The following is an 18435-nucleotide window of genomic DNA, read 5'->3' on the forward strand; positions in this document are numbered from 1 at the left end:
TTAAGAACAATTGAGTTTGACATGTTTCCAGCATTGCGACAGTCGCGAAATTCACAACATACACCATATCGCCAAAACAGACTTGGTATACATTTTGATCACGTACGCCTCCGAGGAGTCAAATGACGCTAGTGGGCTGCGCTGTGTAGGCAGGTGCGAGAAAAGAGTATACACATTCAAAGCGATGGCAGCTGACTCGCCAAGACTATTGTTTGCTCCCTCATTTTCGTGGCAAAATGTTATTGGAGCGTACAAGTGGCTCCTTCGTAAATGGCGCGCACACCTGTAACTGCGAGGCCTTTAGCGCGGCTCTCGCAAACAATGCAGCTTGAATCGTCAAGCATGTAGAGCGTGGTTCTCAAACACGCGGTATGCGGCCACACGTTCAGTTATTTATTTATTTACCTATTTATTTATTTATTTATTTATTTATTTATTTATTTATTTATTTATTTCAACATGCAGCAGCCTTCGGTGATATCACAGGAGAAGGGTATACAATACAAAAATTGCAATACAACACTATCTGTACCGAACAAGAAGCTGAATGGTTAGTAAAGTATACACGAAATGGATTCAGGAATCCAACATGACCGAGTAAAGCCCCGACTCCACGCACGCGTTCGCGCGCGAGATTCTACGCGCTGGCGCGCTCATGCGTTTGGGGCGCCTGTGAACGGGGAGGGCGAGCAACCACATGAGAGGCGCGCGAACGCTCACCGCCCCGCGCTCGACTTGCGCAGCCCAATGTCGCTAGACCACACTGGCCAGAACTGCCTGACTACAGACACACATGCGCACTACTAACAGGCCGCAAAATAGCTACTAAAACGCATAAAAGCATTTCTTTTTTGTTTTGAGACGCCGAAAAAACTGTTTCTTGTCAACGCGAACTATCGACACGACTTGACACACACACACACAGCAGCCGAGCCTAGCCACGAGCCGAGCCGAGCATCCGAGCCAAGTCGGCGGTTTTGTTTACTCGGTAGCGCAGTGTTTCGACATCGCCTCCTCTGGTTTTGCTTACCGCTCTTTTCAAGCCCGCTTCCGTTTATCCTGCTTCATCGAGAGAAAATGGTCGCAACGCTGACTCGCAGCCATCTGCTCCTGCTAGCTACGCGAGTAGCGAAGGCAATCGTCAGAAGGCGGCAGCGAAGGCAACGAGAGCACCGTTGCTGGGTGCGGCCTGTCTTCTTGGCGCGAAGACAGGAAGGCCTGTACCACACAGCCGTGAGTATCGTGTTGCTATTTCGCAGTTATGCTTAGCCCTATTATTGTAGGCATGGTTAGCTGAGTTGGTTAGTCACACCGGGAATTTTTGTTTGTGTTTTCTGAAAGCTGTATAGCGTCATGACCAACAGTGGGGTGCACACGTTGTAAGCGCTCGCTTCTCGTCTGTTGTCGGCGTTTTGTTTGCGCGAGCGAAGCATTCCGCCGCCTTGTAACCCGCAGCTAGCGTGTTCCTTTTTGCGCAAAAGAGGTTAAACAATGTGTGCCGCGCTAAGAAAACGTTTAATGCGCTTGGTATAAATTAAAATAAAATTCCAGAGTGCTCTAGATGCTCCATTTTATTCACCAGATTTTGTAGCTGCGACATGAGCTAGCTCCCTTAAAGATGGTACCTGTGCATCTTATAAATGCATGCTGAATTATCTACCCTTTTCATAGCCCATTGGAGCTGGCTTACCCTGTGTACAAGTAACTAAAATGGTTGTGTCCATCTTCAACAGTACACTTTATTTCTCCCTACAGATGCGTCGAATGCGGGAAGGCGACCAGCAGTTTTTTTTTAAGTTTTACCGCATGTCACCCGCGCTGTTCGACAAGTTGCTGGGCTTTGTTGCTGCGGACTTGACACGGCAGCACTTCATACGAGAGCCCCTGGAGCCAGGCGAAAGGCTTGCAATAACCTTGAGGTTGGTACAGGTTGCCTTCTGATGCTGATGCAAGAACATAAACATGTCAGTGAACAGATCATAGAAGCATACGTCAGCTTATACAAATGGCTTTTGCATTGTGAAATGGCGAAATGGGCGTTGCAATCATTCATGCTTTCTCACATTGGCCAAGTCTTCAAACTTTTTAATTATAGATGCCCCTTCGTGTCAGAAAACAATATTGCCATTTGCTTGTTACCTAAAGAGGCAATCCTGTTCAGAGTTTGCATGTTATCAAACACTTTTGTTGCAGTTGTGCTGGCCATGTATTGTGAATCGGAGGAGAAATTACTTTTTCTGTGTTGCAGCTACCTGGCTTCAGGGCTGGACATCTGCAATGTGGCCCTCGCCTACCGTGTCGGCATTGAAACTGCCCGGAGAAGCATTCACGTGACCTGTAGAGCCATTTGGGCTCGTCTGAAGGACCACTTTATGAAGGTGGGTAACGTCAGAGCCTGTATAAAATTTTTTTTCTGTAAATGGTACACTTCATATCTGCAGTACAAACAATTCCTTCGAAGACTCTGTTTAAATAAAAAAAATTTTATTATTGACAGTGCCTAAGGCAATTGTGATTAGCAAATACAATATATCCCTATGGGCTTTGAAAGCCTGGTGAACTATGTCTATTTGATTACTCTGGTTTTCAAAATGCAGTAATCACACCTTTGTGTTGTCGAAATAAAAAATGGGGTGGTAAAATGCACTGCGTTGACCGTGTACAACTGGGCAACAAAAGTGACACCATGCCTTCAGCATGATTGGAAGCTTACACCTTGTACAAAATTTGGTTCACCATGCCGTGGATCCATGCCCAAAGAGCATGCACAAGAGAAAAGTGAATGTCATTTTTTCACATTCCACCTCACAAAGATATTTAGCTAAAAATAGGTCTGTTCGGCCTACAAGTTTGTTCCTGGTTTCCAATTTATTCCAGGTACCAACCAAGGCTGACTGGGCCAAGATTGCTGGCGACTTCACCCGGCGTTGGCAGTTCCCAAACTGTTTGGGGGCTGTTGACGGGAAGCACGTCGCCATCACCTGCCCGCCGAAATCTGGAAGTGCCTTCTTCAATTACAAGGTAAGTCAGTCTGGCCATTTATGCACGTATACTGAAACGAACAGCATTAATGCGGGAAGGGTAGTGTGCCCTTGTCTGCTGGAGAATGTGTGGTGGCAACATAGACAGCGAATGTGCACCACCCATTTGTAGGGGTGCGGTGCCAGTAGCGTAACTGTGACAATTAAAAAAGAAATGTTGCTAAGTGCAGTGGTATAAAAAGCTTCCAAACTCTGTAATGCAGGAAGTTGCCTAAAATTCTTCACCCCTTTCTTAAATTACCTTCTAATTTAAAATGCTTGGACAACGTCCAGAGCCTTGCCCTGCAATGCTATACTTTTTCTTTTCTTATGTACCACTTTTGAATGGTGCACATGGGCTCCAGAAAGCAGGGGAGAGAGGGAGACAGAGAAGGGGACTGAGCTCGCAGTTTGCCAAAACGAAGAAATACAGCCCCGTGGTCTATGTCGTTTTGCCAGAATACTTCATGTATGCAGTATTCTTCCAGTGCTGCGGCAGGTACTTATGACAGCTTGATTTGATGTTTACTTTGAAATTTAATTTCAACAGAGGTGTTTTTCAGAGCCCTTACGGCTAAATTAAATTATCACTGTGCATGCCAGAAATCTTTCACAATGAGCTGGTACAAATGCGTGGCCAGCATAGGTGATTTTGTAAATTTTGTCATACTTTTTCTTTGTAATCGCTTATTATTGTAGGTCCCACCTACACATACAACTTTACATGTGCTAATGTTTGGTCTGACGCCTACTGCTGCAGGGTACTTTCTCCATTGTGCTGATGGCCGTGGTCGACAGCTCTTCGAAGTTCGTGCTGGTCGATATTGGGGCAGAGGGCCGCCAGAGTGACGGCGGAGTGTTCAAGAACACGAAGTTTGGGAAGGCCCTAACCGAAGGGCAGCTTGACATCCCCTCACTGGGGCAGCTCCCAGGCACCACAAAGGTGGCGCCGTACGCTTTCGTCGGGGATGAAGCGTTCCAGCTGCGGCGCGACTTTATGCGCCCTTTCCCTGCTAGAATCCTTGAAGATGAACGAAGAGTGTTCAATTACAGACTAAGCCGAGCACGGTATGATATCAGGCACTTTCTTTGGGTATGCTGAGCCTGCCATACTCAATGTTATACAAACACAGAAAGCACTTGAAATAACGTTTAATGCACACTTTGCAGCAAGACATCGATGAAGAAAAATAGAAACAATGAACACAAAATGCATAGCTTAAAAACAGTGGCTCTAACTTCACAATGTAGTGCATATAGTCAACCCCGTAGCTCAAGAACAGTGGCTCTAACTTGCGGACAAAGCAGCTGAACAAAAACAGTTCAGAGGAAAAACATCTAAAAACAGAAGGGGCACATAAAAAGCTCACCACACTTAGTACAAACCATCATTATGACAAAACGATCTCGCAAGCACAAGTCAAATTGAGGTGTGCACCGTGCACAATGTTTGTGACCCCATCTCAATAACAAGTGTCATTTACCCAGCTCAGAAAAATAGGGCATGCGTAGCAGCTTGTGCGACTTGTGATTAACCTTACATTACAAACATAAATGCTTATTTGAATTAGCGGTTCACGTTGCTTCTCTAGAAGGCCGTACAGAAATAAGCGCAAAGGATTTCTTTATGTACAATTAATGAGCATAGGGCTTTTATTCTAAAATACTTACGGTAACCAACGTCTTGAAACAAAAATTGGCAATGCTTATTTATAAACAGGTACGAACTGATCGCACAGGGTTTTATCAGAGGCATCTCCCGAGAGATCACAGTCACAACCTACGGCACAGGGTGTATACATATGAGAAACCACGTACAAATTACGGCACACAAAAACTATTGTATCAAATTTCGCATTTCTTGAACGAACAACCGATTGTAGCTTCTCTAATTGACAATACAGTCTCATATGGCATTTTTAAAAAGAAGATACAGGAACACTTCCTATTTACACAAACGTAATCACCGTCACCATCTTTGTCTCATATTCCCTGAAGTATTTTCTTGTATATATCACATTAAGGTTTGCTTATGTTATCTAAACTGTGTTTCATTTATCGATCAAACATATTCCTTATTGATGTTGCTGTCTCTTGATTGTTGAAACCTTGTAATCAAGTGTAAAGTTTCTTCAGGTATTTTACATGTCTTACATTAGTGTTTGTTTATGTCCTCTACAGTTTGCTTCATTTGTCGGACACGCATATGCTTTATAGATTTCATCTCCTGCGCAAATTTTCGCTCATTTATGTTTTCCTGTACATGTTTTGCATGTAGAAACATATTTATGCTTAATTTCTTATTGACTCGTTACTTTACACTGAGCACTGTGTTATTTTGGTGGGTTTTGGGTTTACAGGGGGCAGGCGCTTTGTCAGGCTTTTATGCCTTTTCGCCGGTCCCCTAGGCAAATTGTACCTTGCTTTTTTTTTTTTTTGCTTTTGCCTTAAATAATCTTCAACTTCAACTTCAAAAAAACGCGAGCTTATGAGCACTGTGCCTATTTTACGTTGCCATTCTTGTAGCTGCAGTTTTAAAGAATAGTCTAATGAATCGGCTTTGAAAGGTGGCTGCTTCTAAAACCTGTTTTGTACTATTATTTCATGTTACCAGGAGGTGTGCTGAAAACGCCTTCGGCATCACAGCGGCCAGGTGGCGCATACTGCTCCGCACCATTCAGCTTCTCCCCAAGAATGTGGATTATGTAGTGAAGGCAGCATGTGTACTGCATAATTTCTTAGCGATCCTAAATGAGGAATCGGAGCAGATACTCGACCAAGAGGACAGGTTCGGAAATGTGGTTCCAGGACGGTGGAGGCAGGGCATCCAGCAGACGTCGGGGCAGGGGCATGTGGACCCCTGCTATTTCCCGCTTCAGGGATCCCAGTCACGGAACTTCAGTGCAAATGCTGCGGATGCCAGGACGCTTTTCTCGGCCTACTTTTGCAGCAGCGCTGGAGAGGTACCGTGGCAGTGGCACCAGCCCGGAGTCTCCAAACAAGGGGCCCTGAAGCGCTTGGAAGAGCAGGGGCTGCACCCATTTTGCTGAAGGTAAACTTCTCCTTTAATAGCAAAGACACCCAGAATCATGTTTAGCCATGTAATGTTGGCCCACTCATATTGCACCATGCCTCATATTGCAACATGCCTCAATCTCTATGCCCACGCTTTGTCAGCTCTAAGGACAAGAAGCACCACACTTCAGCTACTGTTAAATTGCTGGATCACTTCCAGAATCTTCATGCGCATGCGCAAGTGGTCTTCCTCTTTTACTTTTCTCATTGATTTCACGAGCGACAATGCAAAATAATGATGGTCGTCCTGGTCCTCTAGACTGTTTGTAAGTTTTCCAAGGTGCTCTACAAGTAAACTGTCATTGTCGTCTTTCTTTCGTCTTTTTTTGGGTGGCTGCATCACAGACATGCTGGCAAGGCTGGACCCCTGGCTTTCCAGTGACGTTGCCGCCAACCCAAGCGCTGACGCAGTTCCCAGCGGTGATGGTGCCGACTCACTTGACTGCGTCGCTTCAAGGGATGACATTCCTGGTTCCAGTAGCGACGGACTACACTCAACTGACACCGCCGGCGCTGGATAGAGATCGACGGGGTCATCAGTCTGATTTAACTCGATGGTGTCAAACTGGCTCGGACACATATCTCTAAAAAGGGTTTCCGGGGTCTCCTGCCGTGCCACCTGTTGAACATCCTTTCTTTGTTTCCTCTGGGACTCGAAATTTCCAGAAGTCCTGCACAGCAAAAATGAAGGTGTATGTATTAGGGTATAGGTGTGTAAAAAAGTGTCAATGTTTGCCCTGAAAGATGGCAAAATATTCCCACTGTTAATAAATGTATGCTTCTTACAACCATAGTTTGTGTACTAGCACACTCATTGCTGCATTGTGTTATACAGAACGCCTCATGGATCTCGCATGCCATTCTGAGTTCCTTTTTTAACTTGCGGCTGCCGGCAGACCCTTTCAGCAAGTAAGTGTGTTTACACAGGCGATCGTTAATGCAACGTCAAACATGCCAACATTCCCATTGTTAATAAATGCATGCTTGTTACACTATAGCATAGTGTGTGCGAACACTATAATTGTTTTGTTTTTAATTGTAAGGGGGGAGAGGGAAAGTAGATTTCTTTGTCCAGTTCAGTAGGGCTAGCCTTCCATCCTAGGCATCAGCCAGGTGCCTTTGGGTCCTAACAGAGTCTTCGGCTAACTGAATGTCCCAGAGCTGATCTGCCGGATCTGAGCTGAGGAGCAGTCTCCCACTGCTCATCACTAACAATGATGTGGTTCTAAGAGATAGCTCGAAGCAATTCCCATAATGTATGTGCAAGATCTGCCCCCTGTTTGCATCCTCTACAGCTGTCTGAAAGATGTCCAGCATAATGACTGTATGCAACAGGGTTTGGGCACCTTTGGCACCACTTGTACATCTGAGTAGTGTAGAATTTCTATACGCTTCCAAGAACTGAAAGGGAATCATTTCTGCATCTGGACAAAACTGCTTCTCTAATGTGCGGCCCCACCAATCACTGTGAGCAATAACATGCTCACTTTTGTTGACTTCAGCGTGACATAATCAAGCAAGTTTTAATTACTGTAGGTTTCCACTTTTAGAGCATCCCTAGTTTAAACCTCGCATTACACCGCACGTTACAGATGCGGTTTTGGTACTGTTGCAAGCAATTTTTAGCTTTCAATAATCAAGACTATTCTGGTGCGGGAACGCGGGGCACGGCGCAAAAGTATGCACATTGGGTGTGTACAGTGTGTACACATACGCAAGAAGCACTCTTTGTGCGTTCTTACCTTTACTCGTCGCGTTTCGTGTAAAATTTTGCGGCGTATTAGCAACTTTCGCCAGCATTCCCGAAAGCGGCAAGGCTCACAATCACAAGCTACTTTATTCAACGCGAAAAATACGCGAGGTTTTCTCTTTCGCTAGTTCGTAATGCCAATAAAAGCGTCAATAAACTTACTCTCGGAAGGTCATGGTGTCGCGCAGGAACAACAGCTGCTCGTAAAAGGGCCACGAATCCGGCTGCACTGGACTGTCGGCAGGCGGGTTCCCTTCATCGCCCTCATCTTCGGTGTCGGCGTCTTCCGTGCCCATGCCGCTTTTCTTTTTTTTCTGGGCTAGCACGAACAGCCTTCGGAACTTGTCCCGCAAAAACTTCCAGCGCTTTTGCAGCGCAGTGATGCACTCTGCGTAGACGAAATGAAATATCAGCCACTGCTTTCAACACAACCTGTCAAGCCGGCGGAAACGCGCCGTACGTACCTTTGCTGGCCTTCCCCTGATACATTATTTGACCCACTTCTTTCCACAGGGCCTCTTTCACTTGCCGATTCTTGTGGTCCTTGTGCGTGGCCAGCCACAAGGACGTCCGGCTGGCCACACAAGAGATTAGTTTTTCGTTTTCGATCGCCATCGCCGACAACTTGCAGAGGGCGGCCATTGCGGCTGAGAGACAAGAGGAGCGGAAGCCCGCAGCAGCGGCGTTTGATTGGCTGCTGCCGAGGGAGCAACTTCCGGCGCGTGTAAAAATATCTGGCATAGCCAGTTCTTTCCGAACGCGCGCGCTTCGCCTGGCGCGCCGTCTCCGGCCGTCACGAGGTAGCGCATAGGCGCGTGAGCGCGTGGAATCTCGCGCGCGAACGCGTGCGTGGAGTCGGGGCTTAAGGCGTTCTTTTCGCAAAAAAAGCTAATCATACGCATTAATTCGGTGATTAAAAGTGCACAAGTTCGGTTCAAGACCGGTTTCCAGGACATGTTCTGCTGTACCGGTACCCCTTCGGGGGGGGGGGGGGCGCAGGTTGTTCGCATCCCCACCCCTTTTCATCGTAGATGACTAGATCTTGGAAAACGCGACATGAATTATTGTTGTTGTTCACCTATTAACTGTGGCGCACACCCAATTAGGGTGGGAATGGGGGAGATTGGAATGGTTCACAAGCATGCGCAGTGGCTCAACATATTTACGTCATGTCGCAATGCACCTGGTCTCCAAAGATAATGTTGAGAGGGGTTATGGCGCTCGACTGGTAATCCGAAAGTCACAGGATGAAATTCTGGCTGCGGCGGCTGCATTTTTGATGGAGGCGAAATTGTACTTAGATTCGGATTCGCGTTAAAGAACCACAGGTGGTCGAAGTTTTCGGAGCAATTCACTACGGCGCCCCGCCGTGGTGGTCTAGTGGCTAAAGTGTCACGGGGGTGAGAGAATGAATGAAATAAATATATTTACAAAATATGCAAGGAGAGACAGAGGCAGCTGCAGCCAAGATGGAGGCCCAACAGCAACAACAACACGAGCACGGTCTCTTTCATCGTCTTCATCGTCTATGATGCTCTTTCGTTGCCGATGTCGTGTAACATATAACCCCCCCGCCGCTGGCAGCGCCGTCTCGGTGCCTAAAGGAGAGTAGGATCATATGCGGATATGTAGGGTTTGAGGCGGGTCACGTGGACGACGTGAGTAGCGGGTGCGGACGACGACGACTGGCTGTCCGACGGAGCAATCTCGTATGTGACCTTGGTAAGCCGGCGTAAAACCTTGTAAGGCCCCGAGTAGCGAAACAGGAGCTTCGAAGAGAGGCCAACGTGGCGGCATGGTGTCCAGAGGAGGAGCAATAGTACTCGGCTGCTGACCCGCAGGTCGCGGGATCAAATCCCGGCTGCGGCAGCAGCATTTTCGATGGAGGCGGAAATGCTGTAGGCCAGTCTGCTCAGATTTGGATTCACGTTAAAAAAAACCTGGTGGTCAAAATTTCCGGCGCCCTCCACTATAGCGTCTCTCAAAATCGTATCGTGGTATTGGGGCGTTCAGCCCCAGATGATATTATTAAATTAATGTTGGTTCTGATTTGTGCGTTTGAGCCGAAATTACGCTGGGATGGCCCGAACTAGAGACGGTGGAAACAAAAGCAAGCATGTTACTTAGCCATAAATTGACCCATGTTAATCCGTGAGTACTGTACAAGTCATTCACGCTGTACACCGATGACTGACGGACACAGCAGTCGTCGGCCGCCGAGTAATCTGATCGATAGGGGAAGGTGACGTCTTTTGTACATCGGTCATCGAACCTTCTAGCGTCATCAATGATGCTAGCGTAAACTATCGAATAAACGTCATCTTTCGTGTCTTGCGCGTAATCTTAACAGAATGATCTCAAACAATCGCGAACCTTCCCAAATATTGGGTCAACGTATCGCGTCGAGCGCTGCGAACACTTTTTATAGGTTAAACTCAAATCATCATCATCATCATCATCATCATCATCATCATCATCATCGTCGTCGTCGTCGTCATCATCATCATCGGCCTGACTACGTGCATTGCAGGACAAAGGCCTATCCGATGTTCCGCCAGTCAACTCGGTCCTGTGCTTGCTGCTGCCAATTTATATCCGCAAACTTCTGAATCTCATCTGCCCACCTAACCCCTAACCCGCTTGCCTTCTCTAAGAATCCAGGTAGTTACCCTTAATGACCAGTAGTTATCCTGTCTACGTGCTACATGCCCGGTCCATGTCTATTTCCTCTTCTTGATTTCAACTATGATATCCTCTACAGCGGTTTGTTCCGTAATCCACTCTGTTCTCTTCTTGTCTCTCAAGGTTACACCTACCATTTTCCTTTCCATTGCTCGCTGCATCGTCATCAAATTAAGCTGAACCCTCTTTGTAAGTCTCCAGGTTTCTTCTCCGTAGCTAACTACCGCCAAGATACAGCTGTTATATACCTTCCTCTTGAGAGATAGTGGCAATCTACCTGTCATGATTTGAGAGTGCTGGCCAAATATGCTCTAACCCATTCCTATTCTAGTTACTTCAGTCTCGTGGTCCGGCTCTGCGGTTATTACCTGTCCTAAGTAGGCATAGTCTTTTACAACTTCAAGTGCACTATTACCTATCTCGAAGCGCTGTTCTCTTCGAGGTTGTTGTACATTACTTTCGTTTTCTGCATTATTAATTTTAAGACCTACTTTTCTGCTCTCCTTGTCTAACTCCGTAATCATGAGTGCGATTTGTCCCCTGAGTTACTCAGCAATGCAATGTCATCGGCGAAGCGCAGGTTACTAAGGTACTCTCCATTAACTCTTATGCCTAACTGTTCCCATTCTAGGCCTCTGAAAACCTCCTGTAAGCACGCGGTAAATAGCATTGGGGAGATTGTATTCCCCTACCTTACACCCTTCCTGATTAGTATTCTGTTGCTTTTTTTTATGAAGCACTATATATGGTAGCAGTTGACCCTTTGCAGATTTCTTCCAGGATCTTTATATATGCTTCGTCGACGCCCTGATTCCGCAGTGTCTGCATGACTGCTGATATTTTTACTGAAGATAATGCCTTCTCCTAATCTATGAAGGCTATGTATAGTGCTTGGCTATATTCTGAGCATTTCTCTATTACCTGATTGATAGTATGAATGTGGTCGATTGTTGAGTAGCCTGTTCGAAATCCTGCTTGTTCATTTGGTTGATTGAATACTAGTGCTGTCTTAATTCTGTTAGCAATTACCTTTTTAAATAGCTTTCATACTACGGAGAGCAAGCTGATCGGCCAGTAATCCTTCAAGTCCTAAACAGGGTCGCTAGTTTTTCTAACACAATCCATCCCCCATCTTTCAGCAGACCTGATGTTACCCGATCCTCACCAGCAGCTTTTCCTCTTTGCATGTTCTCCAAGGCTTTTCGGACTTCTTCTATCATTACTGGTGGGGTGCCATCTGGGTTACTGCTAGTTCTTATATGAAGGTCGTGGTTGTGCTGGCTACTGTAAAGATCTCTGTAAAACTCCTCCGCTAATTTTACTATCTTATCCATATTGCTAGTTACTTTGCCTTCCATGTCCCTTAGTACATAAATTTGTTTTTTTGGCTATCCCAAGTTTTCCCTTTGCTGCTTTGACGCTTCCTCCGTTCTTTAGAGCGTGTTCAATTCTCTCCATGTTATACCTTCTTACATCGGATACCTAATGCTTATTAATCAACTTCGAAAGCTCCACCAACTCTATTTTGTCTGTTGTACTTGAGGCTTTCATGCTTTGACGCGTCTTAATGAGATTCTTCGTTTTCTGGGACAGCTCGCCAGTGTGCTGTCTAACTACAGTACCTCCAACTTCAATTGCACACTCCGTAATGATACTCGTCAGATTATTATTCATTGCGACAACGCTAAGGCTGTTTTCCTTGATAAGAGCCGAGTACCTGTTCTGAAGGGAGACTTTGAATTCCTGTACTTTCCATCTCAGTGCTAGCTCATTGATTGGCTTCTTGCGTATCAGTTTCTGTCGTTCCTTCTTCAAGTCTAAGCCAATTCGGGACCGTACCATTCTATGGTCACTGCAGCGTACCTTGCCAAGCACTTCCACATCTTGCACGATGCCTGGGTGTGCATTCATTATAAAGTCCATTTCGTTCTTATTTTCGCCATTAGGGCTCCTGCATGTCCACTTACGGTCCCCTCGCTTTCGGTAGAAGGTATTCAAAATCTGTAAATTATTGCGTTCTGCGAATTCTACTAGTAGCTCCCCTCTGGCATTTTTAGTACCGATGCCATAAGCTCCTACTGCCTGGTCTCCAGCCTGTTTGTTCCCCACTTTGGAATTGAAGTATCCCATCAGTATAGAATACTCTGTTTTTACCTTACTCATTGCCGATTCCACGTCTTCATAGAAATTTTCAACTGACGCGTCATAATGGCCGGACTTAGGCGCATAAGCCTGTACCACCTTCATCTTGTATCTCTTATTGAGTTTAATTACGATACCTACCACTCTTTCATTGATGCTATAGTATTCCTCTATGTGGCCAGCTATGTTTCTGTGGATAAGGAACTCCACTCCCAGTTCTCTTCTGTCAGCCAAGCCCTGATAGCAAAGGACGTGCCCGTTGTGTAGCACTGCATAGGCCTCATCTGTCCTCATAACCTCACTGAGGCCTATTACATCCCATTTAATGCCATTTAGCTCCTCGAATAGTACAGCTAGACTTGCCTCACTAGATACTCGAATACATCAATGTAAAACTGGAGGATGCTTGAGCTTCGCCTTGAAAAGTACAGAATGCGATAGCGCAGTCGGTTCTCGTGTGCATCGCCTTCTGAACTGGTAACCTGCTGCGGTTATCGGTGCATACCTGAACCATGCTCTTAGGAAACGAACAATTGTGTGGGTAACATCGGCCGTTTCAAAGTGTCATTAGAGAGTTTTAGTACTGCGCACGCTGCGTACGTGGCGGCGTTGTGTACGTAAGGACGCCACGTTCTGCGTAGTGCGCATGCGCGGACCGCAACGTGCAGGTATCGCGTTACGTACGCAGCCACTACGTACGCACGCATGAGATGCGTGCGTGCGTACGTATGAGGTGATCGCGCCGCTCCCGAACAAGTTCGCGACAGCGCGAGACTTCGTTTTGCAAAATGGCGGCATCGAGGGCAAGCAGCGACTGGCTCTGTGGCCCAAAATATGGCCATAATCTGGCTATAACACTTGGATTGGCTCACAGTGGCTGCCAACAACACGTGCTTCAATTTTGATATACCAGATGGCGCAACACGCTTCACGCTCGTTACGTACGCGGGTACTGCGGCGTACTAAAAGCCGATTAGTGGCAAACGACGCCACGTAACGCAAGGCGCTTGCGTGATGCGTACGTAGCACCGCTCCGCAGTACTAAAACTCTCTAATAAATGCATCTAGACGTTTTTTTCATGGGTGCCGCCAACTTGCTAGCGGGTGGCCCTTTTCTGGTCTGGCAACCCATATGGCATGCGGGCAGTTCGCTGTTTGCATAGAAGGCAAGTGCGCGGCTGCAGTTTTCTCGTTCTTTTTTAGTTTTTACGTGGTGAATTTCTACTGAAGTGATGCAGGTTTTTTAGAAAATGAGTCGATGAGATGTTTTGATAAGGTTCAAGTTGATGAGGGTCAATTGTTTTATTTCACAGTGCCGCGAACGAGTTCCCCTCTGTCGATGCAGCACCGAATTTCTGCTCGAAAATGCGCAGTATTTTCAAGTCTTTCAGTCCAGAATGAGCAACAACACTTCGAGAGCATAGTGAATATCTTTCTTGAGTTGTAGTCATCCGCTTTTCTAACAAGATTTCTTTAAGCCACTCCGTCGCATCGGCTACCGCTTCTGAATGAAGCCGTGCGTTGGAGTGTAGCGGTTTGTCTTCATTTCGTGGAACTGACTGTTTTTGTTAACTGCGCACTAATTGTTGTCTAAGTTGTTCCTCAACTCTGAAGCAGTGGCCGTATCTTACTCGCTCATTTGTTTTTACAGGTGTGCACATGAATACAGTTCTTACATAAAACAACGCTGACGCGCGTGCCTGCGCGTCCTCTTTTCATCTCCTTTTTTTTTTAACCGTGACATTTGAGTGGCATTCGATGCCATGGTACTTTCACCTGCGATAGAGAGAAATCTTACGTGGGGCTGTTTATAAGGGAAATATTGTCATCTTTGGAATAGGTGTATAGGCTGCGTACCTTCCGTTCATAGCCTTGGTTCAGCATCCGTGTCGAAATCGTTGCGGTTCGTTCGCCTGAGAAGCGCTCTGAACATACCCGAGTACCCGTGGTAGGTACAACGCTTTTCCTGTTTATTTTGCTAGCCGTAGATGCCGCTGCTCCTTGTCAACAGAATAACGATGCAACTTGAAGAGTCAACAGCCACAAAAACTACGCCTCTGGTGCACATGGCATGTTTCTTCAGGCAGTATTTTTTTTAGTTGTTACTGCACACAAAAACAGCGCAGTGGTTCCCGGATGATCAATTCTTGGCCGTCATACCAATGAAAAAAAATGAAATACGCAGGTTGGCTTAATACACGGCAAATTGCCCGATAACGCCACACACACCAGCATCAACACACACGCTCCAAGCCATCGCCCGAATGCTAGAGAGGAGGGATGCGTTGGTTGCCTGACCGGACCTCCTCGCCCGATGCAAAGGTCTATTGCAAGCACCGCTTTAAGTGACCACTATACGCCATAATCGTTTCTCCTGCGATTCTGCGAAGGGGCCCACTATGCGTCTGTAGGGCAACACGCGAACCCATACAGTGGTTCGCTTCGTTGATGCTTCTGCTGGTGATGGTGGTAGAATATATCTGAGTGCTTTGTAATAGGTGGACCTTCAGAACACCTTCTCGCTGCTCAATTTACATAATTTAAATGCGAATGAATTTCTTGGTCGTGTTATGTCAGGCATCCGGCGGCGGCGGCCGCACGCCAGCAGGTGTTATCTTTTCACTCTCACTCCCTCTACCCTAGTAACAGCTGCGGGCGCGCACGCTTATCTTTACCCCTAGCAAGCGGAGCATGTGGTGCGAGCAAGTGTAGGAGATGCTAGGTGCAGTGCTTTTCCGCTCCTTCTCTGGCTGTTCACTCTCCTCCCTGCACCCCACCCTCCCGCCCACTCGCGCCTCACTCTCAACCGTTCGCTGGCTGGGCGCCTCTCAAGAACACCCAGCAATATGTGCTCGAGACGCCGCTGTGCAACGCCAACGCAGAGCCGAGAACGCTGGCACCCCCCTCTCTAATTTGCTCACTCCTCACTCTCGATCGCTGGCTGGGCCCCTCTCATGGCGATGGCAGAAGTCAATGAAGGCGAATTTCTGACGGCAAGGGTGCCCTCTCTCGGCACAAGAAATGCATTCGCATATCCTTACGCTTCTCCTCGGGGAGGTAGGGTCATTTTTTTGATGCTAGGCGCTATTCTACTCTTCTGACACGCAATATATGAGGCGTTAAAAAGACTCCTTCCGCTGCATGACATTCGTAAAGTTTCTTTTTCCCCAGCAGTTTCAACAAATATTGTGGCTCTGTGGTGAAACGCTTGCCTGCCACACAGACAGGCTGTGTTCGATCCTCACTCATACCCGGAAACGTTTTTTACTATTCGTTTCATTAGCCTCTTTCGAGATTTTTGGGGTCATGGACGAGGTAATGATTTTTAGCTGACCACCAATGACGCCGACGTCGAAATTTCAGCGAAACGAGCTCTTTAACGCTCTCGCATTAAAAAATACACGTTTATCGCAGCATGTTTGCGACTACGCTGACGTGCCTCGTTTCAAGCACATGTGTGTGTGTGTGTGTGTGTGTGAAAGAGAGAGAGAGAGAGAGAGAGAGAGAGAGAGACTCTATCTGGTCAACATGTGCTGAAGCGTAACCATGAAACAAAGAACTTGGGTGCTCGAGCCCCGCTTCAAGATAAAATATTCGGGCGTTGTGCACATCGCCTTCAAACATGTTGCAAGGAAAGGAACGTTTATGCGTGCAACAGTGGCCGTTTAAATCAATCCTAGAATAAGCACTGAGCCCCGCCGCGGTGGTCTAGTGGCTAAGGTACTCGGCTGCTGACCCGCAGGTCGCGGGTTCAAATCCCGGCTGCGGCGGCTGCATTTCCGATGGAGGCGGAAATGTTGTAGGCCCGTGTGCTCAGATTCGGGCGCACGTTAAAGAACCCCAGGTGGTCGAAATTTCCGGAGCCCTCCACTACGGCGTCTCTCATAATCATATGGTGGTTTTGGGACGTTAAACCCCACATATCAATCAATCAGAATAAGCACTGTAATTACACAGGTGCGAAGTGTCAACTACGTCATCATTATTCCGTTTAGATATTGGCGAAGTAGCCACTACGTGTGCGTAAGGTTTCCATAGGCAGCTGCACATCTGCATACTTTGTAATTGGTTGGCAGCATTATAAGCCGCCCACCAGTCTCATGTTTTGAGGCCTGGTATGATTCTACACTTCTGGCACGCAATACACTGTAAACCAGTCTGCACCCTTAAAAAGTCCGTAAACCACCTCCGATATTTTCTTTTCAAACATTTCAAGTAAACACACGCATCGTGTGCAGAATGCCGTCTGGATCAATGATTCTACACGTGGCAGCACTTCGAGCCGCCGGCATGCCACCAATTCCAAGAAACCATCCCTCCTTCTTTCCGGGCCTTTCGTGCCTCCTCGTGACACACCATTCCAAAATCTCTGACGCGCCAATCCAAATATGCTGTGATTGGTTGAGCAAGAGCCTACGATTTCCGGTTAGTCTCCAAGCAGCTTTCCTCTCTGCTTGTTGTTATTCGCCGTGTTGCCCGCGTGCAGGTGCCCGCTCACGACGAATCAGTGGTGGAGGTTGTCTGGAACGGCGTGTCCCCGTACGGGTCCGTCGTGTTGGCGATTCTTTAAAGGCATGCGCGCAACCCAGGGTCCATAGCGGCACCATTCATATAGGTACGGCAGCCGCAGTTCACCAACAAGCACGCAGCTGTCTGAGAAGCGCTGCAAATGGTAGCGCGTGTTCAATGTCCCGGTAGACAGTGTCTCGGTAGACACTCATCAGAGGCCCACGGGGTGGCTTTATGCTCTCCCATAGTAGAGTACCAAATAATCTAACTCGTTACCCCTTTTTTTATACACCCTCACTGCCGTAACACCTCGATGGTATACGGGAGACGACGGGAGGCGCCGGCTTCGCGTGATAGTTCAACTCGATGTTAAAGGTGCGCTTGCTCAAAACAGCTCTAACGCACAACAGTTCAGCATGGAAGCTTGCATAGGTGCTTATGGCCCGTGTGCGCACAGCGATAATAGGGAGTTTTAGAATAGCGCACAGCGTGCCCTTGCGGTGCCAGTCGCTGCCACTGCGCATGCGTCGTAACGCGAGTCGGCGTTCGCGTTCGCGGACCACTCGCAAAATATCCGAAATTGCGTGCGGTGATGGCGGCCCGCATGTGGCCCGCAAGCGCTGGTTTCGAGGCTACGGGCGGTGATAGCGGCCCGCATGTGGCCCGCAAGTGCTGGTTTCGAGGCTACGGTGTCGCTGCGACCGTGCGTTGCGGTTCGCAGCAGGGCAAACGCTATTCTAAAACTCATATGGCGCCCGCAATGCCCGCAGCGCTTGCAAATGGTATTTTAAAGCTCGCTAATGCCGGCAGGAGAGAACGCAGAACGTTTCCACATCAATCGGTGTCACGTGATACGAAAGATTACGTGGACAAAGTGAACGAGCTGGCTGTTTCGGAAGCCAGCTAAAAACGAGTGTCACGTAATGTCACACCTGCATGCGTTGCGGTTTTAGTAATGTGGGGAAGATCGGCCGCTTCGCATGCGTACTTGACAACTTCTTATATCACTACAACGTACTACAACGTGCAGTGGCTTCCTTTGAAGGTGACGTATGCGGAAGGCAACTAACCGAGGCTGCAGTGCTGGATGTATACGCAACGGAGCCGGGCGTCAGCATCCACGTGCATTCGCAAGGTAAGCAGCATGCTTGAAACTACTATTGCGAAATTTATGACCAGCAAGCAGGAATTGATTGCAACTCGTGTACGTAGCCATGCAATTGTGCGAGGAAAATTTCTGCTGAAGCGGTGCTGCAG

At 47.4% G+C, this 18435-nt stretch overlaps 1 protein-coding gene across 1 annotated transcript; it reads right to left on the bottom strand.

Moving 5' to 3' along the window:
• Window positions 1-4156: 4156 nt before the first annotated feature.
• Window positions 4157-8684, bottom strand: LOC119168516 (uncharacterized). The gene is made up of 2 exons (XM_037419917.2): window positions 8008-8684; window positions 4157-6766 (listed from the first exon to the last, which is right to left on the bottom strand). Exons 1-2 carry the CDS (start codon window positions 8139-8141, stop codon window positions 6223-6225), a joined length of 678 nt encoding a protein of 225 aa, XP_037275814.2. The 5' UTR covers window positions 8142-8684; the 3' UTR covers window positions 4157-6222.
• Between the last annotated feature and the right edge of the window lie 9751 nt (window positions 8685-18435).

Source organism: Rhipicephalus microplus, chromosome 1, assembly GCF_043290135.1.
Source record: "Rhipicephalus microplus isolate Deutch F79 chromosome 1, USDA_Rmic, whole genome shotgun sequence".
In the NCBI taxonomy this organism is placed as follows: Eukaryota; Metazoa; Arthropoda; class Arachnida; order Ixodida; family Ixodidae; genus Rhipicephalus; species Rhipicephalus microplus.

Bases quoted from the DNA above. Each gene is read 5' to 3' on its own strand.
- LOC119168516 (XM_037419917.2), bottom strand. From the start codon at position 8,141: ATGGGCACGGAAGACGCCGACACCGAAGATGAGGGCGATGAAGGGAAC. The intron at 6,767-8,007 runs GTAAGTTTATTG...TTTGCTGTGCAG, and splicing joins GACACCATGACCTTCCGAGA to GACTTCTGGAAATTTCGAGT.